This window comes from Microtus oregoni, unplaced genomic scaffold (genome assembly GCF_018167655.1).
Source record: "Microtus oregoni isolate MIOR12 unplaced genomic scaffold, Mior012 000011F_ref0000422, whole genome shotgun sequence".
Lineage (NCBI taxonomy): Eukaryota > Metazoa > Chordata > Mammalia > Rodentia > Cricetidae > Microtus > Microtus oregoni.
The window spans coordinates 44,631,719-44,649,589 of NW_024543070.1; the positions used below are offsets into that span (position 1 = coordinate 44,631,719).

Here is a 17,871-nt window from a genome sequence, read left to right on the forward strand (position 1 = left end):
GTCTATGCTGGCACTACACAGAGTTAATGAGGTGTGTGTGTGTGTGTGTGTGTGTGTGTGTGTGTATGAGAGAGAGAGAGAGAGAGAGAGAATGAGTGTGTGGAGAGAAAGAGAGACCTACATGATCAGCAGGTAGATAAGTAAGAGGAAGGAAGGAGAGATGGTGAATGGACGAGAAATACAATCACAGGTTGGCATAGACAAAGCCAGGCATGGGCAGTGCCCACCTTACATACCCCAGGTATGGGATAACAGCCAGGACTCCACATGAAGAGCCATTTTCACCAGCATTAGGCAAAGAAAACTTACTAGCAAGAAGGTAGACTCTCTAAAGGGCACTGAGCGAAAGATGGGAAAATTCTAGAAAGAAGCATAGGGAAGAGGGCACCAAGGGTGAAGACAGGCCTCCTAAGAAGACCAATAAAATAGAGCAGTTTGGGGTATGTGTGTGTTAGTTTTTATTTTCATTCCTTTGGTTTCCCATCTCTTCTCTTTCCAAATATCCTTTTATTTTTGATTAACACTTATTTCCCTAAACACATTAAAAAGTTGTGGGTTTAAGGTCATGTCTACCAGACTGGGAATGCATGCAGTCTACCTGGCAGAGGTTGCTTTTAACATTTGTGCTTAAGAGGAGGAATGTTTCAGACTTGACCTACAAATAACATCTGCTGGTTTAAAAAAAAAAAAAAAGATAAATAAAAGCCAGCAATGATTTCCCACCTGACGATATCCCAACACTTGCTACACTATCTCAAGCTCCACTTATTTTGAATTTGTGATAATGTCACTGGATCGCTGCAGGTTGTTTAATGTATGTGGAAAAGCAGATTAATGGTGTAAACAAGATTATTGGTAGAACACTTAAGGAAACAAGACTTTTCAAGTACTTGGGTAGCGTTCATTTACATAAACACCCCACATGTTAATTACGATCCAGTGTTATCTATTCATTAAAACGAGCTTGCCAGCTTTCTGCTTGGCAAAAGCGCTGCTGGTTTTGACAGATGCTTCAACGTGATCGAAATTACAGCCTTTTGATAAGTCCTGTTGCTCCAGTTCTTAGCTCGTTTCGTTGCAGTAAGAAGTGTTCTGTTTTACTTTTCTCTGCTTTTCATCCCAATAGGCAGTGGAAGTTGGAACATTTGTGCTACAAATCAGGGGAACTTATCACGGAGACAGGTTACATGGATCAGGTACATGCTTTCCTTGTTTGCAAAGAGGGAAAAACCGTTCACAGTTTCTGGAAACAACCCCAGCATCGAGTGTTAGCCTAATGCACTCCTTGTTTTTGCTTTGACAGATAATAGAATACCTTTACCCTTGCTTGATCATCACACCTCTGGACTGCTTCTGGGAAGGGGCGAAGTTGCAGTCGGGGACGGCGTACCTCCTGTAAGTGTGGCCTCAGGGTCGAATTGCTTGGCTCTGTCACAGTTTCCGGTGTGCCTTATCATTGTTTATTCTGTTTCAGTTTTGGACGAGGAATAAAAACATTGAAATTCCAAGCGCATTTTTTTTTTTTGAGTGAATGGTTGGGGGTGGGGGGGGGAGAGGGGACTTCAGCAGAATGTTTTTTTTTTCTTTTTTCAAAAACAGTTCTGTAGGCATCATTAAATTTCATTCACTTTTACCAACCTATTTATATGCAAATAAAATGCAAATTACTGAGCAGCCCGTGCAATTTTTTAAAAACTCTTTATAAAATGCTTGCGGTTACGCAGACCAGCACTCAAACCTTTAAGAAGAGAATTTATTGCTGGGTACATTTCACAAAGAAATACTTGAAGCTATAAGATTCAAGATCTTCCAGCAAAGTCATATATTAACCCTTCTTGGGATTGCAGTAATGATGTTTAAGGGGGATATACGCCCTCTGTTAAGGCCATGACAAGGGATGCTTCATAGCCCCGGCAGTTGGGAGTCACACACACCACATCATTTAAAGACTGATGGTTACTCAGTGTAGACATTTTTCAGCTAATTACGCAAGAGTTAGTGCTTGGGTTATTGTTTCCGTCCTGGCCGGCACATATCTGCAAAAGCAATTTGCAGTGGCCATCCCCTGACCTTCAGTGTACAGTTTTAGATGGGAAATAAGGGGTTTTGTGTTTTCTGGTTGGGAGAGTCTGAATAATGACTTCAGCCTGGTTAAGCAGCTACAGTGCGGTTTGAACCACATAGCAGGCAGCCAAAAGCCTTTCTGGTCTGTCACCAGTGCAGTTTCCAAAGTGAGTGTGGGGGAAGTGGCTGTGATGGTGGTGATGGCAGGAGCCCATGGGGGGCTTGCCCACCCCACTGCCAGCCTGCCAGAGAGGGCACATAAGAATGAATTGTTGACGGTTACAGGTCAGATACTTGATTGGTGACATTTAGAAAGCCTCTTTTAAAACTAGGAGGCACTGATGTTGTATTGTGATTCCCTTGTTTGGTTTTTAATTTTGGATCTTGGTGTCCTGCTTAGAAGTACCCACGTCCACTCCTCATTGGCTAACTTTTTAAACATATTAAATACAACGTTAGGTGATTAAAAGTCTCTGATATCTGTGTTAATTTGCAAGCTCCCTGCTTGTCCTCTTTAGTCATGAATTCTTTTCCTGACTTGTTCATAAATAGCTTTATTGGGGAGGAACAATATATTTTCCCTTTTTACCCAAGTCCCAGAATTTTGCTTTGCACAGCCTGTTTTGCACAGATGGAGCCACAGTGCCCTCCTGCCTGTCTGAAGCCGGTTGGTTTTCCATGGCCTCACCTCTTAATTTCTTTCGCAGAGGTAAGCCCCCTTTGCGGTGGACAAACTTTGACCCCTTGGAATTCCTAGAAGAGTTAAAGAAAATAAACTACCAAGTGGACAGCTGGGAGGAAATGCTGAATAAAGCCGAAGTTGGCCATGGGTACATGGACCGGCCCTGCCTCAACCCGGCTGACCCAGATTGCCCCGCCACAGCCCCCAACAAAAATTCAACCAAAGTGAGTTTCCAGAGAGTGTGTGTGTGGGGGGAAAAGCCTTTTCTATTTCATTCTCTTCCTCTATTACTTTCATCTTAAAGATTTCATTTGCCATGAGTTTTGTTCTTTTTTAATTTGGTGTATGGCACTAAAGTTGTTTACAGAGCTAAGTTTTGCTGTAAGATTTAGCATAACCCTCATTAGTCTCGTTATTAATGTTTTCTCTGAAACAAACAAGCCCTTAACGCACTGGATTTTAACGAGGCATGTGACCTGCCTACTAATTCCCGTAATTATGTGGCTGTCTTTTCATTACAGCCTCTTGATGTGGCCCTTGTTTTGAATGGTGGATGTCAAGGTTTATCCAGGAAGTATATGCATTGGCAGGAGGAGTTGATTGTGGGTGGCACAGTCAAGAACGCCACTGGAAAACTGGTCAGGTAATCCAACACCGTACCCCACACCATCCTGTATTTATTATTGGACTCATGTTAGTCCTAGCTAGCTGTCCAGGGTCAGTGAATCTGGGGGAGCATGAGCACATCAGGCCAGTTTGCAAAGTTTTCTAGAATGGATTTGTGGTTTCCACTGGAGCTGTAGTCGTTTGTTTCATGGTTTTGAAACGTCTGGCCTTTATGTAGACTCGTGGGGCAAGAAAATCCATTCATAGTGTGGGATTGAGTGGTGGGAGCTTCAAGAGTCAAAGCCCAGGAACTACAGCCCATATGAGAGTTAGCCTTTGTGCAGCCGGGGACTCCAGTCAGTCAAGTGTCAGGTGTTCCGTCTGAGGTTTCTCCCTTGGGACACTGTCTCTGGGATTTCTGCACAGAGAGAGTGCGTGGCTGAACCCAGTGTATCTGGTCAAGCTATCTACTCCCCTCTCCTTCCTGTTTCATGGAATAGGAACTGAGAAAGGAAATTGCCTATTAATTTAATTTTGGGGTCTATCTGTAAAAGGTTTGTAAGGTTACACCTTTAATATGGTACATCAATCTATTAAATACAATAACCATCCTGGTCTTGTTTGAATGGAAACATGTGCGCACAGAGGACGGATGAAGTCTGGGGGAGAGTTGGGGGCGGTCACGCGGGACCTCACGTCGCACACACTGCTTGCTGGCGGTGCTGACCTGCCTTCTGTCCATTTACCCTGACACAGCGCTCACGCCCTGCAAACCATGTTCCAGTTAATGACCCCCAAGCAAATGTACGAGCACTTCAGAGGTTACGAGTATGTCTCTCATATCAACTGGAACGAGGATAGGGCGGCAGCCATCCTGGAGGCATGGCAGAGGACTTACGTGGAGGTGAGCCCCTGCCTTGATGTCAGGGACAGCTTGTAACTTAGTCCAGTCTTCATCTCCTCATTGGAAACATTGTTTCCCCTTAGGTTTAGTGGGGTTTTCTTTGTTATTGAGTCAGCCAGTATCCACAATATTGTGCCGCCCAGGCAGTCTCAAACCTTACCCTCCTGCCTCAGTCTCCTGATTGTTGGGGTTACACCACCTCCCTCAGATTAATTTTCAAGACATTTTAATTCTGAGTACTGCATGAGATACAAGCTTTTCTTTATCCAGCTGTGTTAAGACTTAGGAGTAGTGTCTGAAGAGACACTCTTTCTTAGCAGGGATGTCCTAAAACATGCCTAGTAACTGTTGTGAACTCCAGAGTCCAGGCATAGCAATGTGAAAAAAAAAAAAAAAAAACTGGGTGAGCAAGAAAAGGTGTCTGGAAAACATTAGCAAGACAGAATCTATTCACAGCTGCAGGCCCCTTGGTCAGGTCATGTGACAGGAGACTGGCCTTTGTTTCCCAAGCAGTGACCTCTATGGAGCTGCCTGTGACCTTTTGAAAGTGGCCAGCAAATGAAGTGGGGGAGGTGGGATTTATAAGAATGAGTCGTTTTGGATTAAGAAGGAGCAGTCTCTGGCTATGGAGGGTGAGAGAACCTTAGAGTTACAAAGTAACACACTTTGGGTTTTTTAGAGTTACAAAGTAACACATTTTAGGTGTCTTAGAGTTACAAAGTAACACACTTTGGGTGTCTTTCTGGTCTCTGCTCTCCCTTGATCCCTGTAACCCACTGTAGAGGGAGGTTCCTCTTCCCTCCTCCTCTGACCACTTAAGGTCACATGGGACCTTGTGAAGTATCAGCAAACAGTATAGGGTGCACGGTGGTGTTCCCCCAAGGTCTGTGCTGGTGAAGCATGTTGATGCTTTAGTTCCTTTCGGGAATTTAGCCCCTTGTTTTGTGACCTCAGGTGGTTCATCAAAGCGTTGCCCCAAACTCCACGCAGAAGGTGCTTTCCTTCACCACCACTACGCTGGACGACATCCTAAAATCCTTCTCTGACGTCAGTGTCATCCGTGTGGCCAGTGGCTACCTACTGATGGTAATTCTGGGCTCCCCCAGGGTGGGGTGGTCAACTTGGTTTGAGCTTGTTTGTTTTGGAATTTTAGCTCTTTACTTTTCTGTGACGGCACCTGCTTTTTAGCTGCTGCCCCTAACGTACAAGTACACCCCCAAGGACACCCAAGACAGGGACAGCTCAGCCTTGTTGTGTGATGTTTGTAGTGTAAGATTTATTTGTTGGAGTTAATAGGTTCTACCTTTGGATGTGGGGCAATGGGAGGGGGAAAACATTAGAATCCCTACACATTCTAATGTTTGGCTCTTGTTTTGTGTCTTTCCCCCACCTTCTCTCTCCATTCCCCTCCGCCCCCCTCCCCTGTTGTTCTGCTTGCAGCTTGCCTATGCCTGTTTAACCATGCTGCGCTGGGACTGCTCCAAGTCCCAGGGTGCCGTGGGGCTGGCTGGCGTCCTGTTGGTTGCACTGTCAGTGGCTGCAGGATTGGGCCTCTGCTCCTTGATCGGGATTTCCTTTAACGCTGCAACAACTCAGGTACTGCAGGGACCGTTCATCGCTGCCCTCTGACCAACACTTTGCCCAGCGTGCCGGCCCCCTGTGTGTCTATCTCACCTAAAGAATCTGCAAAGCCTTTTCCATGAGGATGCCATTTATCTCAGGAGGGCTGGTTCCCACTGGGCCAGTCCGTTCTGTGGGCTAAAAATGGTTCAGTAGGTAAAGGTGCCTACTATGCAAATTTGGCCATCTGAGTTCCATCTCTAGAGCCCATATAAGAGGTGGAAAGAGAGAACAGGCTACAGAATTGTCTTCTGACCTTTGTACAGTGGGCTGTGTGGCGCACGCACGCACGCACACACACCATGTGCATATAACACAGATACACATTCGTACTTTTTTTTTTAGTTCAGAGATGCTCTTGGTAGGTAGAGACATTCACTGAGAATAGCGTATATAATTTACTGGTTCTTAAACTCCAGTAAGCATTAGAATCACACTGAGAACACAAAGATGGCTGGACCCGGTCTATATGGAGGTACTGTCTTATATTTTCAGTTTTTCGCACTGATGCTGGACTGGGGATCACTAGGAACCACAGCTTTAGATACGAGTTAGCTGGCTTTTCATTTTTACTTCTAAGATAAGTTATTGTACCTAGACCTTAGAAAGAAGCTTGTGAGAACATCTCTGAGTCATAACTGAAAGGTTTTAGGGATGCAGACTTCCGGATAAGTATGTTGTCCACCAAACTGGCCTGAACGCCCCTTTGGCACCTGTGGGGCACTGGCAGCCATGTTTCCCTGTGAAGTTTTCCCTGGCTAATGCTGTGGTTGCCTGTGTTTGCTGTAGGTTTTGCCATTTCTTGCTCTTGGTGTCGGTGTGGACGACGTCTTCCTCTTGGCACACGCCTTCAGTGAAACAGGACAAAATAAAAGGATCCCGTTTGAGGTAACAGTCGGAGGAAAGAAGGATGTCTGGGGGGGACTCTCAGAGCCCACTCTCTTCCTTGGCATTTGTCCTGTAGTTTTTCTGCTGTCTGGTCAGTCTCAAGTCAAATGACACGTCACTCTGAGAAACGCCAAGAGCCCCATTTAGGGTACCCATGGAAATGTGGGGGTCTTAGCATTGTGCCGCATGCTCCTGTGCCATCTCTTCTCAAAGCCCAAGGTTGTTTCTGTGGTTTTCTTTGGCTACGGGTTTGCATTAAGTCATCATTGTCTTCGACTTTCCCATTCGGGTGATGGTAACTGTGAGGAACACATGACGTTGAAGGAGACATCAGCAGAACCTGGTGCTGGAGGTTCCTCAGACCCAGAACAGCCAATCCTAGAAAGCGCCACCACATCCTCTAAGGGGGGAGCTAGTTCAGAGGCAGCCCTCAGTACTGTGGTTTGTCTTCCTCAGGACAGGACCGGGGAGTGCCTGAAGCGCACAGGAGCCAGCGTGGCCCTCACCTCCATCAGCAACGTCACCGCCTTCTTCATGGCTGCCTTAATCCCTATTCCTGCACTGCGAGCATTCTCCCTCCAGGTGGGTTTACAGTGGGCAGGTCCCTGTGGCTTGTCTGGTTAGTGTCTCCTCTCTGCTTCACTTGAGTCTAGCGCTGATTTTGCAGATCAAGTGCATGCCAACAGCATTTGGGCCATGGTGCTGCTGGGTAGGTGCTTTAAGGCATGACCTGGTACTCCTCCCAGGTCAAGTGCTGGGGCTCTTTGCTTTCTTACACCTTGTCATCCAGGAGCTGTTCACTTGTGGAGTTGTGCTGTGTAGGCCAGCAGGCCCAGGGATGTTCCCCGAAGTCCTCCTTGGCTGACTCCTCTTTCTAGACTACCCCCTTCCAGTCACCTCGTATCTCCCCTCCCTCAACAGCCCCACCTCAAGGCTGTAAAAGACTCCACTGGAGTATGCAGCTAGGGTTGCTGGCAGGCAGTGACCGTCACACTATATGAGAGTATGTTGGCCACTTGGCTATGTCCTGCAAGGGTTATCTCTTGGGGATCCTTGTGTCCTGCCGCCTTTTCCTTGTTGGCCTCTGCATTTCTGTCCTGTCCTCTGTGGTTCCTTGTTCCCTTCTCCGGCTGCTTAAGCAAGCTTAGATTGCCTGCTGCTCACTGTGTGTGCAAAACCTGTGTTGCAGGCCTTGTTACTCTGACAGCCTCCTCCCAACCAGGCCCTCCCATACCCAGGCTGTCAGCCTGAAGAGTCTATTCCCTGGGCTAGACCTAGTAGTCGTAGTTCATAGAAAGTCTGAAGCAACCAGAGCAGCAGGTTTTTGGGTAGTTCATGACATGGTAGAAGTTTCTTGAATTAATTTCAAGTTTTGAAGCTTCGGCTGAAGGGAGCATTTGTCTCTCTTCTTCTTAGACTAGGCTGTCTTAAGGAAACTTATGAGGTGGCCAGCTGCCTGGAGGAAGCCTCTTTGATGTCCTTGTGTGAAACTGTTGTCAAGTTTGTACTCTTTCATGGGCTCTGCTCATCACCAGGTGCTGATCATGGGAAGAGAAGGTGACAGATGATACATTGTGTCCCTATTTATACTCTTTAAATACACATTTGTCACTTAAGTAGAAATGGTCCCCTGGGTATTTGAGCTTCATCTCGCTACCAGTAGAGACCCTGCGGGGGGGTGAGGTGCAAGGCCTCCCTAACAGTTAGTCTAAGATCCGAGACTGAGAGAAGAGCTTGTTCTCTGTCAGTCACAAGCACCAACTCCCGAGGAAAAAAAAAAGATACCAGGAAGAGGCCTGGCGTTATAAACGTCTATGGGAAAAAAGGTAACAGTGGTTCATAAGTAAAGTCGAATCTGAAACTGGACAGAGCTGCAAGGAAATGGAAATAACCAAGGGTTCGTAATGGAAAAGATAAGGGAAGAAATGCATGGCCTTGGTTTCAGGAAGCAGTTGGCACAGGCATGCATCTGCTACACGCTCTTCTTGTGTCTACTCTCGATCGTGTGCGGCTGATTCTGGAATAGAGCTGCTTCTGGAGTCTGCAGTATGAAGCCTTCTGCTCTTGCTCTCTCTCCCACTCCCTGTCCCCTCGCTGTCCGCCTCGCTCTGCTCTGCTCCACGTCAGCTCGCTTGCACCTGTTCCCTCGCTGTGCCCGCCTAGCTCTGCTCCGTCAGCTCTGCGGCAGCTCGCTCGCTCGCTCCTTTTCTTTCCCTCACTCTTGGCTCTCCTCTCCTCTCAGTACTGGTGGTTCCTCAAGGCAAACTCTCCTCCCCTAATGACACCCCACGGTGTGGTCTCTCCCTGAGGATAGAAAAGCCTTTTAGGAAATCCAGTGCGCTAAGTTCTCCCAAGGTAAGCACCTTTACAGGGCCGAAATGAGTACTTTATGTTTCTTTGTGTATGTGCGTCTGTCACCTGTAGCCACCAAGAGTATCCAGAGAGAGGGGGCCCAGAGAGTTCTGTGCCATAATAAACCACTGTGACATTTGGATTTTTTTCCTTATGAAACTTCGTCCCCCCCCCCCCCCCCCCCCCCCCGACCAAAATAGTAGCATTCCTTCCCTCAAAGAAATAGCTTGTCTTCTGGTCAGCCTTCATTGTAGTGTTGTTCCTCAGTGAACCCCCTCCCCCCACAAGAGCAAGACCCTTACTCCTTCTAATGATAAAGGTTTGCTTTAAATGTTCATTATTTTGTGTCATCCCCCCCCCCCCCCCCCCCGTATGTGACTGTGAGCATATGGGTGTGTAGGCTCACACACAGGTGCCAGAGCAGGACATCAGGTGTCTTCCTCCTTTGCTGTCTCACCGAACCAAAGCTTATCAGCCATTGGGCTGGATGACCAGGAAGCTCCATCCCAATGCTGGGATTACAGGAAGTGGAAGCCGTATTTAACTTTTTATGTGGATACTGGGAACTGGTTGTGTGAAAAAGCTTTTCCTGGGGCAGTGCAGCACATGCGTGTCCACTCACACCACACAGGGAACCTGTGACACAGACCAGAGCACAGAGACCACCAAAGTCCAGCTTGGTGAACCAATGATTGCTACTTGCAGGAGTATCAGTGAGGGGTTACTTACAGGAGCAGACAGCTACGTCACCAGAGCCCACCCCAGCATGGGTAACAGCTCACAAAGCTAGGAACCTGAAGCCCACTGCACAGCCTGCAGGCAGCTCAGCAGGTTTGGCTGTGTCCTTTACAGATAACTCCTAGTCTAAACCTCTGCCTCTTCTACACAGCTGATTTGATCTCAGGGTCTTCTTTGCAGCTTGGCTCTGCTCGCTTGGGCAGGGAGGGGGCCTAGTGGATCTGATACTTTCAGTTTCAGGGACTTTGATAGCTCTTTGATAGAATGTTTCAGTTCTGGAGGAAACTGTTACACAGCAGACTTTGAAATCGGGTCCTCAGGTTTTCAGAGTGACTACCCTTACCCACTGAGCATTCTCTCTATGCCCCACCCCTTCTGTCTGTGGCAGTGGGATTTTAATTCAGGACCCCACAAAGAAATAGTCTACCAGTGAACCACTCTTAAGCCAGTAAAAGGTTTTAGGTTAGGATCCTGCCACAGGTGTCTCAGCAGGGCCACTGCAGGTGCTTCGGGGGTGGGTCAGCATCTTCAAGCAAAGTAGCTGGATTCAATCCACAGCCAAAATTGTTTCCATCGATTCTCTGTCTTACTTAGAATTTCTTTTTGTTGTTTCTAAGGTTTTGTCTTCTTTTGCAGAGACGACTCTGTCTTGAGAAATTCTTGCTAGTTACTTTTAAGTTTTTGACACCCATGGGGGATGTTGGCATTTGTTTTCTTTGCAGAAAATGGTTTCCTCTAAATACGTAACACATTGTCAAAAAATAGGTTAGAAGGGGAATTGCTATGGGCTCTCATCCCTCTGCTTTCATCTGAGTGAGCAAAGATAGCTGCCTGTCAGACTTTTTTTTTGATGAGTGTTGCCGTGGCTACACCTGCTCCCTGTGCCCTTGTGAGCCTTAGTGGCTCAGGAGTCTCTGCCCTCACTCTTGAGAGATGCCTAGGACTTATCTCTGCATTCTACTCCTGAGCTGTAAACATGGCTGGAATTAAAAAGGCTAATCGGATTCAGCCAAGGCATGACCGATGGCATGGAAAATCTCTAGTCTTAGTCTTCCCAGAATTCCCTGCATCTAATTGGTCAGTGGTCCACACTTAGTGTGAGTATGCCCTTTCAGGAGTCACCAGCCCCAGCAAGAGCATCCAAACCAGTTAAGATGAGGACTTTGCATCATACCTCCATTTGAATCTGAAAGACTGGGAAGCCCGTCTTTCTAGGTAATTGGTTGTCTGTGGCCAACTGGCTACATCCTGGTTACTGTAGGAACACAGTGGGTGCCTGTGGACAGCCTGACCTCCCATCACCTGTCTCAGGACTGAGTGGTTTGAGTCAGGAGTTCCTCTATTGCCTTGTCTCTTTCTTGTCCCTCCTGGACCTCATCTTCATCTTCAAAACCTTTCTCAGGAAGCCTTCTTGGACCAGCCACTCTGTCCACCCCAACACACAAGCGCTCACCGCCTGAGCTGCTGAGGACCTGCCTTTTAAAATGGCACCTCTCGTTCAGCCTTGGATCCGATTGGTTTGTGGCTCTGAGGGCAAGGTTTGTCTTTGCTCTCTTGGCTTCTCCAGCACCCAGCACAGATTAGACTTCACAGAGAAGGGATGCAGATCCTAGATAGCGTCTCCCGTCACAGCTGTGACAGGAGCTTGTCACACATACATGCTGCTTTATAAGGAAACACATTTAAGCCCTGGTTAACCTGTTCTGTTGACAAGATCCTTTGAAAATCGACTCAGGAAAGAGTTGGTGTGATGTAGAAGACTTGGCTGTTTATTGAAGGGCATCTCCTCCAGCTCGCTGTTCCACCTGGAGCATAAACCTATACTCCCTTCAAAAAGCCCTTTGTGAAGTGTCTCCTGGTTTTTAATTCTTGGTACCAGTGATGGCCAGGCTTCCTTTCCTCGCCCCAGCCCATCTTCCTGTTTTGAGACGGTCTCAGAAACTATCCTTTGAGAACTGTACTAGGAGATTTTACTTCTTAAATGAATTTCTGGTTATTTCTTGGCTATTTAGCATCCCCTCCCAGTTCCTTTTTTCTGCTTTTTGTCCACTTCTCAGAACAAGGACTGCATTTGGATGCCCTGTGGACTTTGCCTAATAACAGCCCAATTTTGCAATTTTTACTAGGTCAGCAGGAGATTTGCCCAAGTACTGCAGAACCTAACCCTGTGTTTATTCTAGGTTATAGAGTGGCTTTTGAATCCATACTTATTTATTCTACAGACTATAATCACACACAGGAATTTCTTTCTGCTTAACTCTCCTTGACCTTGGCTGTTGCTCCCACAAGCTGCTCCCGAGGCTATTTGGAACATGCCTATTAAAAACCTCAGGGGACATGTGTGAAATTTTATTTCATGTTTTAAAGGTGACACGTTGCTAGACTTGATCTACTTTATATACAGATTATTAATCAGGGTTGTGGAAACTCTTAGAAACGTTCTAGAAGGAAAATACTTCTTTTTGTTTTGAGGTAAAACTTCTCAAGTCTTTTCTTTGCCTGGCTTTGTAGATGTGATCTGGTTAGGTTAGTAAGTCGGTAATGGTTTCATTCTAGCCTGTATAAATTCTGGGTTTCTTCCATTTCAGTTATACACAGCGTTTTAGTGGTGGGGAGAGAAGAGGGAGACCATGCACTGTCTGGTAGCTCTGCTTCTCTAGGTAGCAGCAAGTTGTTGAGAGATTAATATCCAGAATGTGTTTGTGTGGGGTCCTGGGGAGATGATTCAGTGGTTAAGAGCCCTGTCTGCTCTTCAGAGGGCCCAAGTTCTCCTCCCAGCACCCACGTGTCAGCTCACAGTTGCTTGTAACTCCAGCCCCAGGGATCTGACTCCCTCTTCTGGCATTTGTGAGCATTGCATGCACATGGTACACACTTGCTTATGAAGCACCGTGCTAACTGGGAGGTGTATTGATGACTTCAATTGCATTTCTGCTCCAGGCTGCCGTGGTGGTGGTGTTCAATTTTGCCATGGTGCTGCTCATTTTCCCAGCAATTCTCAGCATGGATTTATATAGACGAGAGGACAGGAGATTGGATATTTTCTGCTGTTTTACCAGGTATGTATGTTTTCAGGGTCCTGGGGCCTCTACTGGGCTTAGAAAGACTGTTTAGAGTCTGAAGGGGATGTAGCTAACTGTGTGGGCTGGTGTGATGGGGACAGGAAAGGGCAGACAGAGGACTCTTCAGCACGTGTGAACTGTCACACTTTCCTCCTCCCCAAACTGATTATGCCCAGAAACCTCCTTAGAGATTCTGCCAGTTGTAGTGTTTTCTTCCATCGTGAACCTGTTTGTTTGGAACTGTTTGGTAGCTCTGTGGAGCAGAGGAATGCTGAAAAACACTTGTGTAGAAACACAGGGTGATTCTTGGGGGCTGGAGAGATGGCTCAGTGGTTAAGAGCATTGCCTGCTCTTCCAAAGGTCCTGAGTTCAATTCCCGGCAACCACATGGTGGCTCACAACCATCTCTAAAGAGGTCTGATGCCCTCTTCTGGCCTGCAGACATGCACAGACAGAATATTGTATATATAATAAATAAATAAATATTTAAAAAAAAAAAGAAACACAGGGTGATAGATTTTGTTTTTAGTTTTTTTAGATCTTTGGAGTTCTGCTATTTCAGGGTCAACTATGCCTTTGTTTTAGACCGGATTACATCTGTGTCCAAAGGAGTCAGGTGATGCTTTCAGAGAAACAGATTGTGGTGTCAGTGGCCAGCATCGGTGCTCAGCAGATGTGAAAGCCCCTTCTCTCCCTCATGACCACACACTACGGTGTGTTTCCTTCTTCTCTTTCAGCCCCTGTGTAAGCAGGGTGATTCAGGTTGAACCACAGGCCTACACCGAGCCTCACAGCAACACCCGTTACAGCCCACCACCGCCCTACAGCAGCCATAGCTTTGCTCACGAGACCCACATCACCATGCAGTCCACCGTCCAGCTCCGCACGGAGTACGACCCTCATACTCACGTGTACTACACTACCGCCGAGCCCCGATCCGAGATCTCCGTGCAGCCTGTCACCGTCACCCAGGACACCCTCAGCTGTCAGAGCCCAGAGAGCACCAGTTCCACCCGGGACCTGCTTTCCCAGTTCTCAGACTCCAGCCTTCACTGCCTCGAGCCCCCCTGCACCAAGTGGACGCTGTCTTCGTTTGCTGAGAAGCACTACGCTCCTTTCCTCTTGAAACCCAAAGCCAAGGTAACCTTTCACCGTGTGTGGCTTCCTGCCTGGAAGAGAAATATGTGAACTGTTGGCACCTTTGGGATCCATCATCATCATGTTCGTGTGCGCTCAGGACAGGCCCGCCAGCATCAGATTGCAAACCTCAGGGCCCCTCTAATGAGCCAACTCCTACATGGGGAGGCTCTGTGAAACAGATAGTACTATGAGTATAAATGTGTCCCTTGCTTTATATATATTTTCATTCTTTGTGAGATTACTTAAAAAGGTGATTTAGTGTGGTTTGTTTTCTCCTCTGGGAGACTGGGCTGTTTATGTGGAGTGAAGGAAGCAGTTGGTGCTGGTATTGGAGGAATCAGGAATGTGTTTCTGGATCTCATCCAGTGCCCTTCCCTCTGTTGCAGGTGGTGGTGATCCTCCTCTTCCTGGGCTTGCTGGGGGTCAGCCTTTATGGGACCACCCGAGTGAGAGATGGACTGGACCTCACGGACATTGTCCCTCGGGAAACCAGAGAATATGACTTTATAGCTGCGCAGTTCAAATACTTTTCTTTCTACAACATGTACATAGTCACCCAGAAAGCAGACTACCCCAACATCCAGCACCTACTTTACGACCTTCATAAGAGTTTCAGCAATGTGAAGTATGTCATGCTGGAGGAGAACAAGCAACTTCCCCAAATGTGGCTGCACTACTTCAGAGACTGGCTCCAAGGTAGGTTTACGGCAGGCCGCCACCGTTCACCTGCTGTGCCCCAGGCTCCCAGACAGTGATTGCCTTCTGTCCACCGTATGAAAGTATTCCATCGTAATGAAGCAGCTTTATCTTACATGTGTGTGTGTTGCATGTATGTGTGTGCATCATGTGTGTATCTGGTCCCTGAGGCCAGAAGAGGGCATTGGGACTGGAGGTGTGGGTTCTGGGAATCGAGCCCAGGTCCTCTGCAAGAGTAACAAATGCTCTTAGTTCCTGAGGGCCTCTCCAGCCTGTTTTGTAGAAAGCCCCCTTCAGTGGCAGTCTCCCAGCTCTGGCTTTAACAACTTACAACTATGTGAATAACAGCCCTTCTGTTGACACTTTTGTGAACACACACTGGAGAAAGACATTAGAAAACAGGGAGCCTGGAGGTCTATTGCTCCTATTCCTTTTGGATGGTGGCTACTTTGGTGACCAAGTGAAACTGGAGTCTTTGGTGGGATTTCGGAGCTGTCTGTCTGTTAAATTACAGCCTACTGTAACAGTGGGTTGGGGCAGCTATTGCATATTTTGGACATCTTTTATTTGTACTTATTTAATTTGGGTCCCTAGCGAATCAGAGTGGAAAGTGTAAAGATCGCTCACTCCTACCAGGCCTTCCCTGTGTCAGCGTCTGACACTGAAGTGGTTGTGTGTTTCACACTGACCTTTGACACTGCTGTCTTCAAAGAGCTCCGTACCAACCATCCTTTCATTTGGCGGTGAACTTAGAAATGCTTACCCACATCCTGCTGTCTCATGGAGAGGCAAATCCTGCTTCTTCTTCCTCCTCCCTCCCTTCGTTTTACCCATAGATTGTGTGTGAGTGTGTCCGTGTACATACACCATAGTGTGCATATTGAGGTCAGAAGACAGCTGTCCTCTTCCCACCATGTGGGACCTGGGGATCGAACTCAGATCAAGCGCCTTTAACCCTCTCAGGCGCATCTCTAGGAAGTACTGTTAGTAGGCTGGAGAGAAGTGTAAGGCGGACTGAATTTGCTCTTAACTGCTGACTGGTTCCCAGAACATCTGTTAATGTTGACATGGGCAGGGCGCAGTAGACAATCAGGACCATTATCCACACAATCCAAGCAAAAGTGCTTTTATTGGAGCACCCAAATAATTGCAACTCCAGCATTTGTTGGCTTAGATTATCTCGGTGGCTGTCTTAATTTCCCACTTAATTAGGCTTATTTAAACACATATTTAAGTGCCCTTTTTGTCTTAAGTCAGTACTCTTGCATGTAAAGATCAGGCAGCCAGTTTCCCCTATAAGTCTGCACTAGGTGATAAACAGCTTGATCCGACAGGAATCAGTGTTGAGCAGTGACTAGAATTTGCTCGTACACACGTGCCAGGTCCCACTTTGGGGGAAGGTGGAGAAAGCATCAGGAAGCCCTGGAGATTGACTTGAATTCGCCCCAAGTTTTATTTCCTTACACTCCATGCGTTATTTTTTTTTTAAGTAGTGAATTAACAAAGAGCCAAACAGTTGCCAGAGTCTCTGCTTTTCACACCCCCCCCCCCCACGTACACATTGACCAAAGACATGCAAATAACTTGCCACAAATGACAAAGAGGTCTGCTGTGCTGGGTAGAGGAGCATGTTGCAGAAGGAGCTCTCCAGTGTCTTCAGCCAGGGACTCCCCTTTGGTGAGGTAGGCTGGGGCTGGGAAGGGTGTCTTCTTAGACAGTATTAAAGACCAACTCTATTAAGACCCAAAACATTCATATGCATAGATATCTGTAACTTGAACTACAGTTTGGTTACTGAGCAAGCAGCACCCAGCCAGACTGGTACACGTCAGAATCCCACAGCCCTGCAGGAGCTGTGATGCCTCAGTGGGTCCTTCAGGGTCCAGAGCGCTGCTCACAGACAGGAGGGCTCTTGGCTGCTGAGGCGTTCTTCAGACCTGCAAACACTCAGTTTGCTCAGGTCCCTGAATATTTCCTTGGAGGAAACAGTTATTCTCACAGCGACGTTTCTTCCAGAGACTTGTATGTCGTGTTGAAGTCCATTCAGCTGTACCGTCTCACTGGCCTTGGTCAACACTCCAATAGGTACTCTGTATTTTCACTCCTAGAAAAATATTTAATGGCTTATATAGGGATTATCTCATGCCATTTTGAAAGTCAGTTCTGACGTAGAACCCAGGGCAGCACTCTCCCTTTGAGGTCTATCCCCAGCCCATAGGACAACCGTGAACATCCACATAAGGAGGTGAAGGAAGTTAGAGTTGAAATCTGTGCGCCATGTGCAGGTGGCGTTTTTAATTCACACTGAGTTACGTGGACAAAGTAGATGATCCTTTCACTTCTAGGGGCTTGTATGTTTGGGTAATTCCTGTAGCCCAGACTGTCAAATGTTTCTAGTAAGAACTGAAGCTGAAATAAATACAAGGTTCTGCTATAAACTTTTGGAATGTAAATGTCAGCCAAGGGGCACGTGTGTGGTGTCCAGCTCATGGTAGTTGAGATTTTCAGTGGTTAGTCAAAAATACTGAACTAGTTGTGAAAGAACTCAACTATTCGTGAAGTCAGTAACTGTAGACTGCATTGGGGCCAACATTGCAGGAAACGTGTTCTGCCTTGGCTGCAGGATCCCTAGATAGTGCAGAAGTCTCTCTGTGTGAACAGCACGCTGCTCTCAGTGTGGGTTTCTCTCAGTGTGGATGCTGGCTCTGCGCTGCCTGGGCTCAAAGCTTAGCTCTAACCCTTTAACCTTTGCAGACCTCAGTCCTCTCATCTGTAGGGTGGGGATGGTGATGCTAATTGGCTCCTCAGGAGATGAGCTCTAGAACTGAATGCTAAGGAAGGTGGATGCCTGGATAGCCCTTGGTAGCCCTTGAGCACTGAGCCCTGCAAGTCTGGAGTCATAAAAGCTCTCCTCTCTCCTAGCTTGGCAAACAGAGCAGGCCCCTCATAGGGGGTTGGGGAGTGGTTGGTCCTCCCTCTCTGTTTATTTTTTTTCCAGGATGGGGGTGGGGAAGGACTTTGGATCATAAAATAACATCTGCTCACTGCTGCCTGTGCGAACCTTACTGTGAAAAAGTCTGTCTGAGACTGGAGATTTCCACGCTGGTGGTCCCTCTGTC

At 47.2% G+C, this 17,871-nt stretch overlaps 1 protein-coding gene across 3 annotated transcripts in view; it reads left to right on the top strand.

Annotated features, from left to right (window-relative positions):
- LOC121453284 (protein patched homolog 1) overlaps positions 1-17,871 on the top strand; it is a 58,356-nt gene that overhangs the window by 20,586 nt on the left and 19,899 nt on the right. For 2 of the 3 annotated variants that reach the window (XM_041659927.1, XM_041659929.1), the window contains exons 4-16: positions 1,127-1,196; positions 1,304-1,395; positions 2,772-2,970; positions 3,268-3,389; positions 4,109-4,256; positions 5,211-5,342; positions 5,697-5,852; positions 6,666-6,764; positions 7,226-7,346; positions 9,007-9,119; positions 12,795-12,913; positions 13,654-14,056; positions 14,443-14,752. In XM_041659927.1, the coding sequence (XP_041515861.1) occupies positions 1,127-1,196; positions 1,304-1,395; positions 2,772-2,970; positions 3,268-3,389; positions 4,109-4,256; positions 5,211-5,342; positions 5,697-5,852; positions 6,666-6,764; positions 7,226-7,346; positions 9,007-9,119; positions 12,795-12,913; positions 13,654-14,056; positions 14,443-14,752 (2,084 nt within the window). Of the gene's footprint in view, positions 1-1,126; positions 1,197-1,303; positions 1,396-2,771; positions 2,971-3,267; positions 3,390-4,108; positions 4,257-5,210; positions 5,343-5,696; positions 5,853-6,665; positions 6,765-7,220; positions 7,347-9,006; positions 9,120-12,794; positions 12,914-13,653; positions 14,057-14,442; positions 14,753-17,871 lie in introns of all 3 variants that reach the window. The other variant, XM_041659928.1, reaches the window with a different exon arrangement.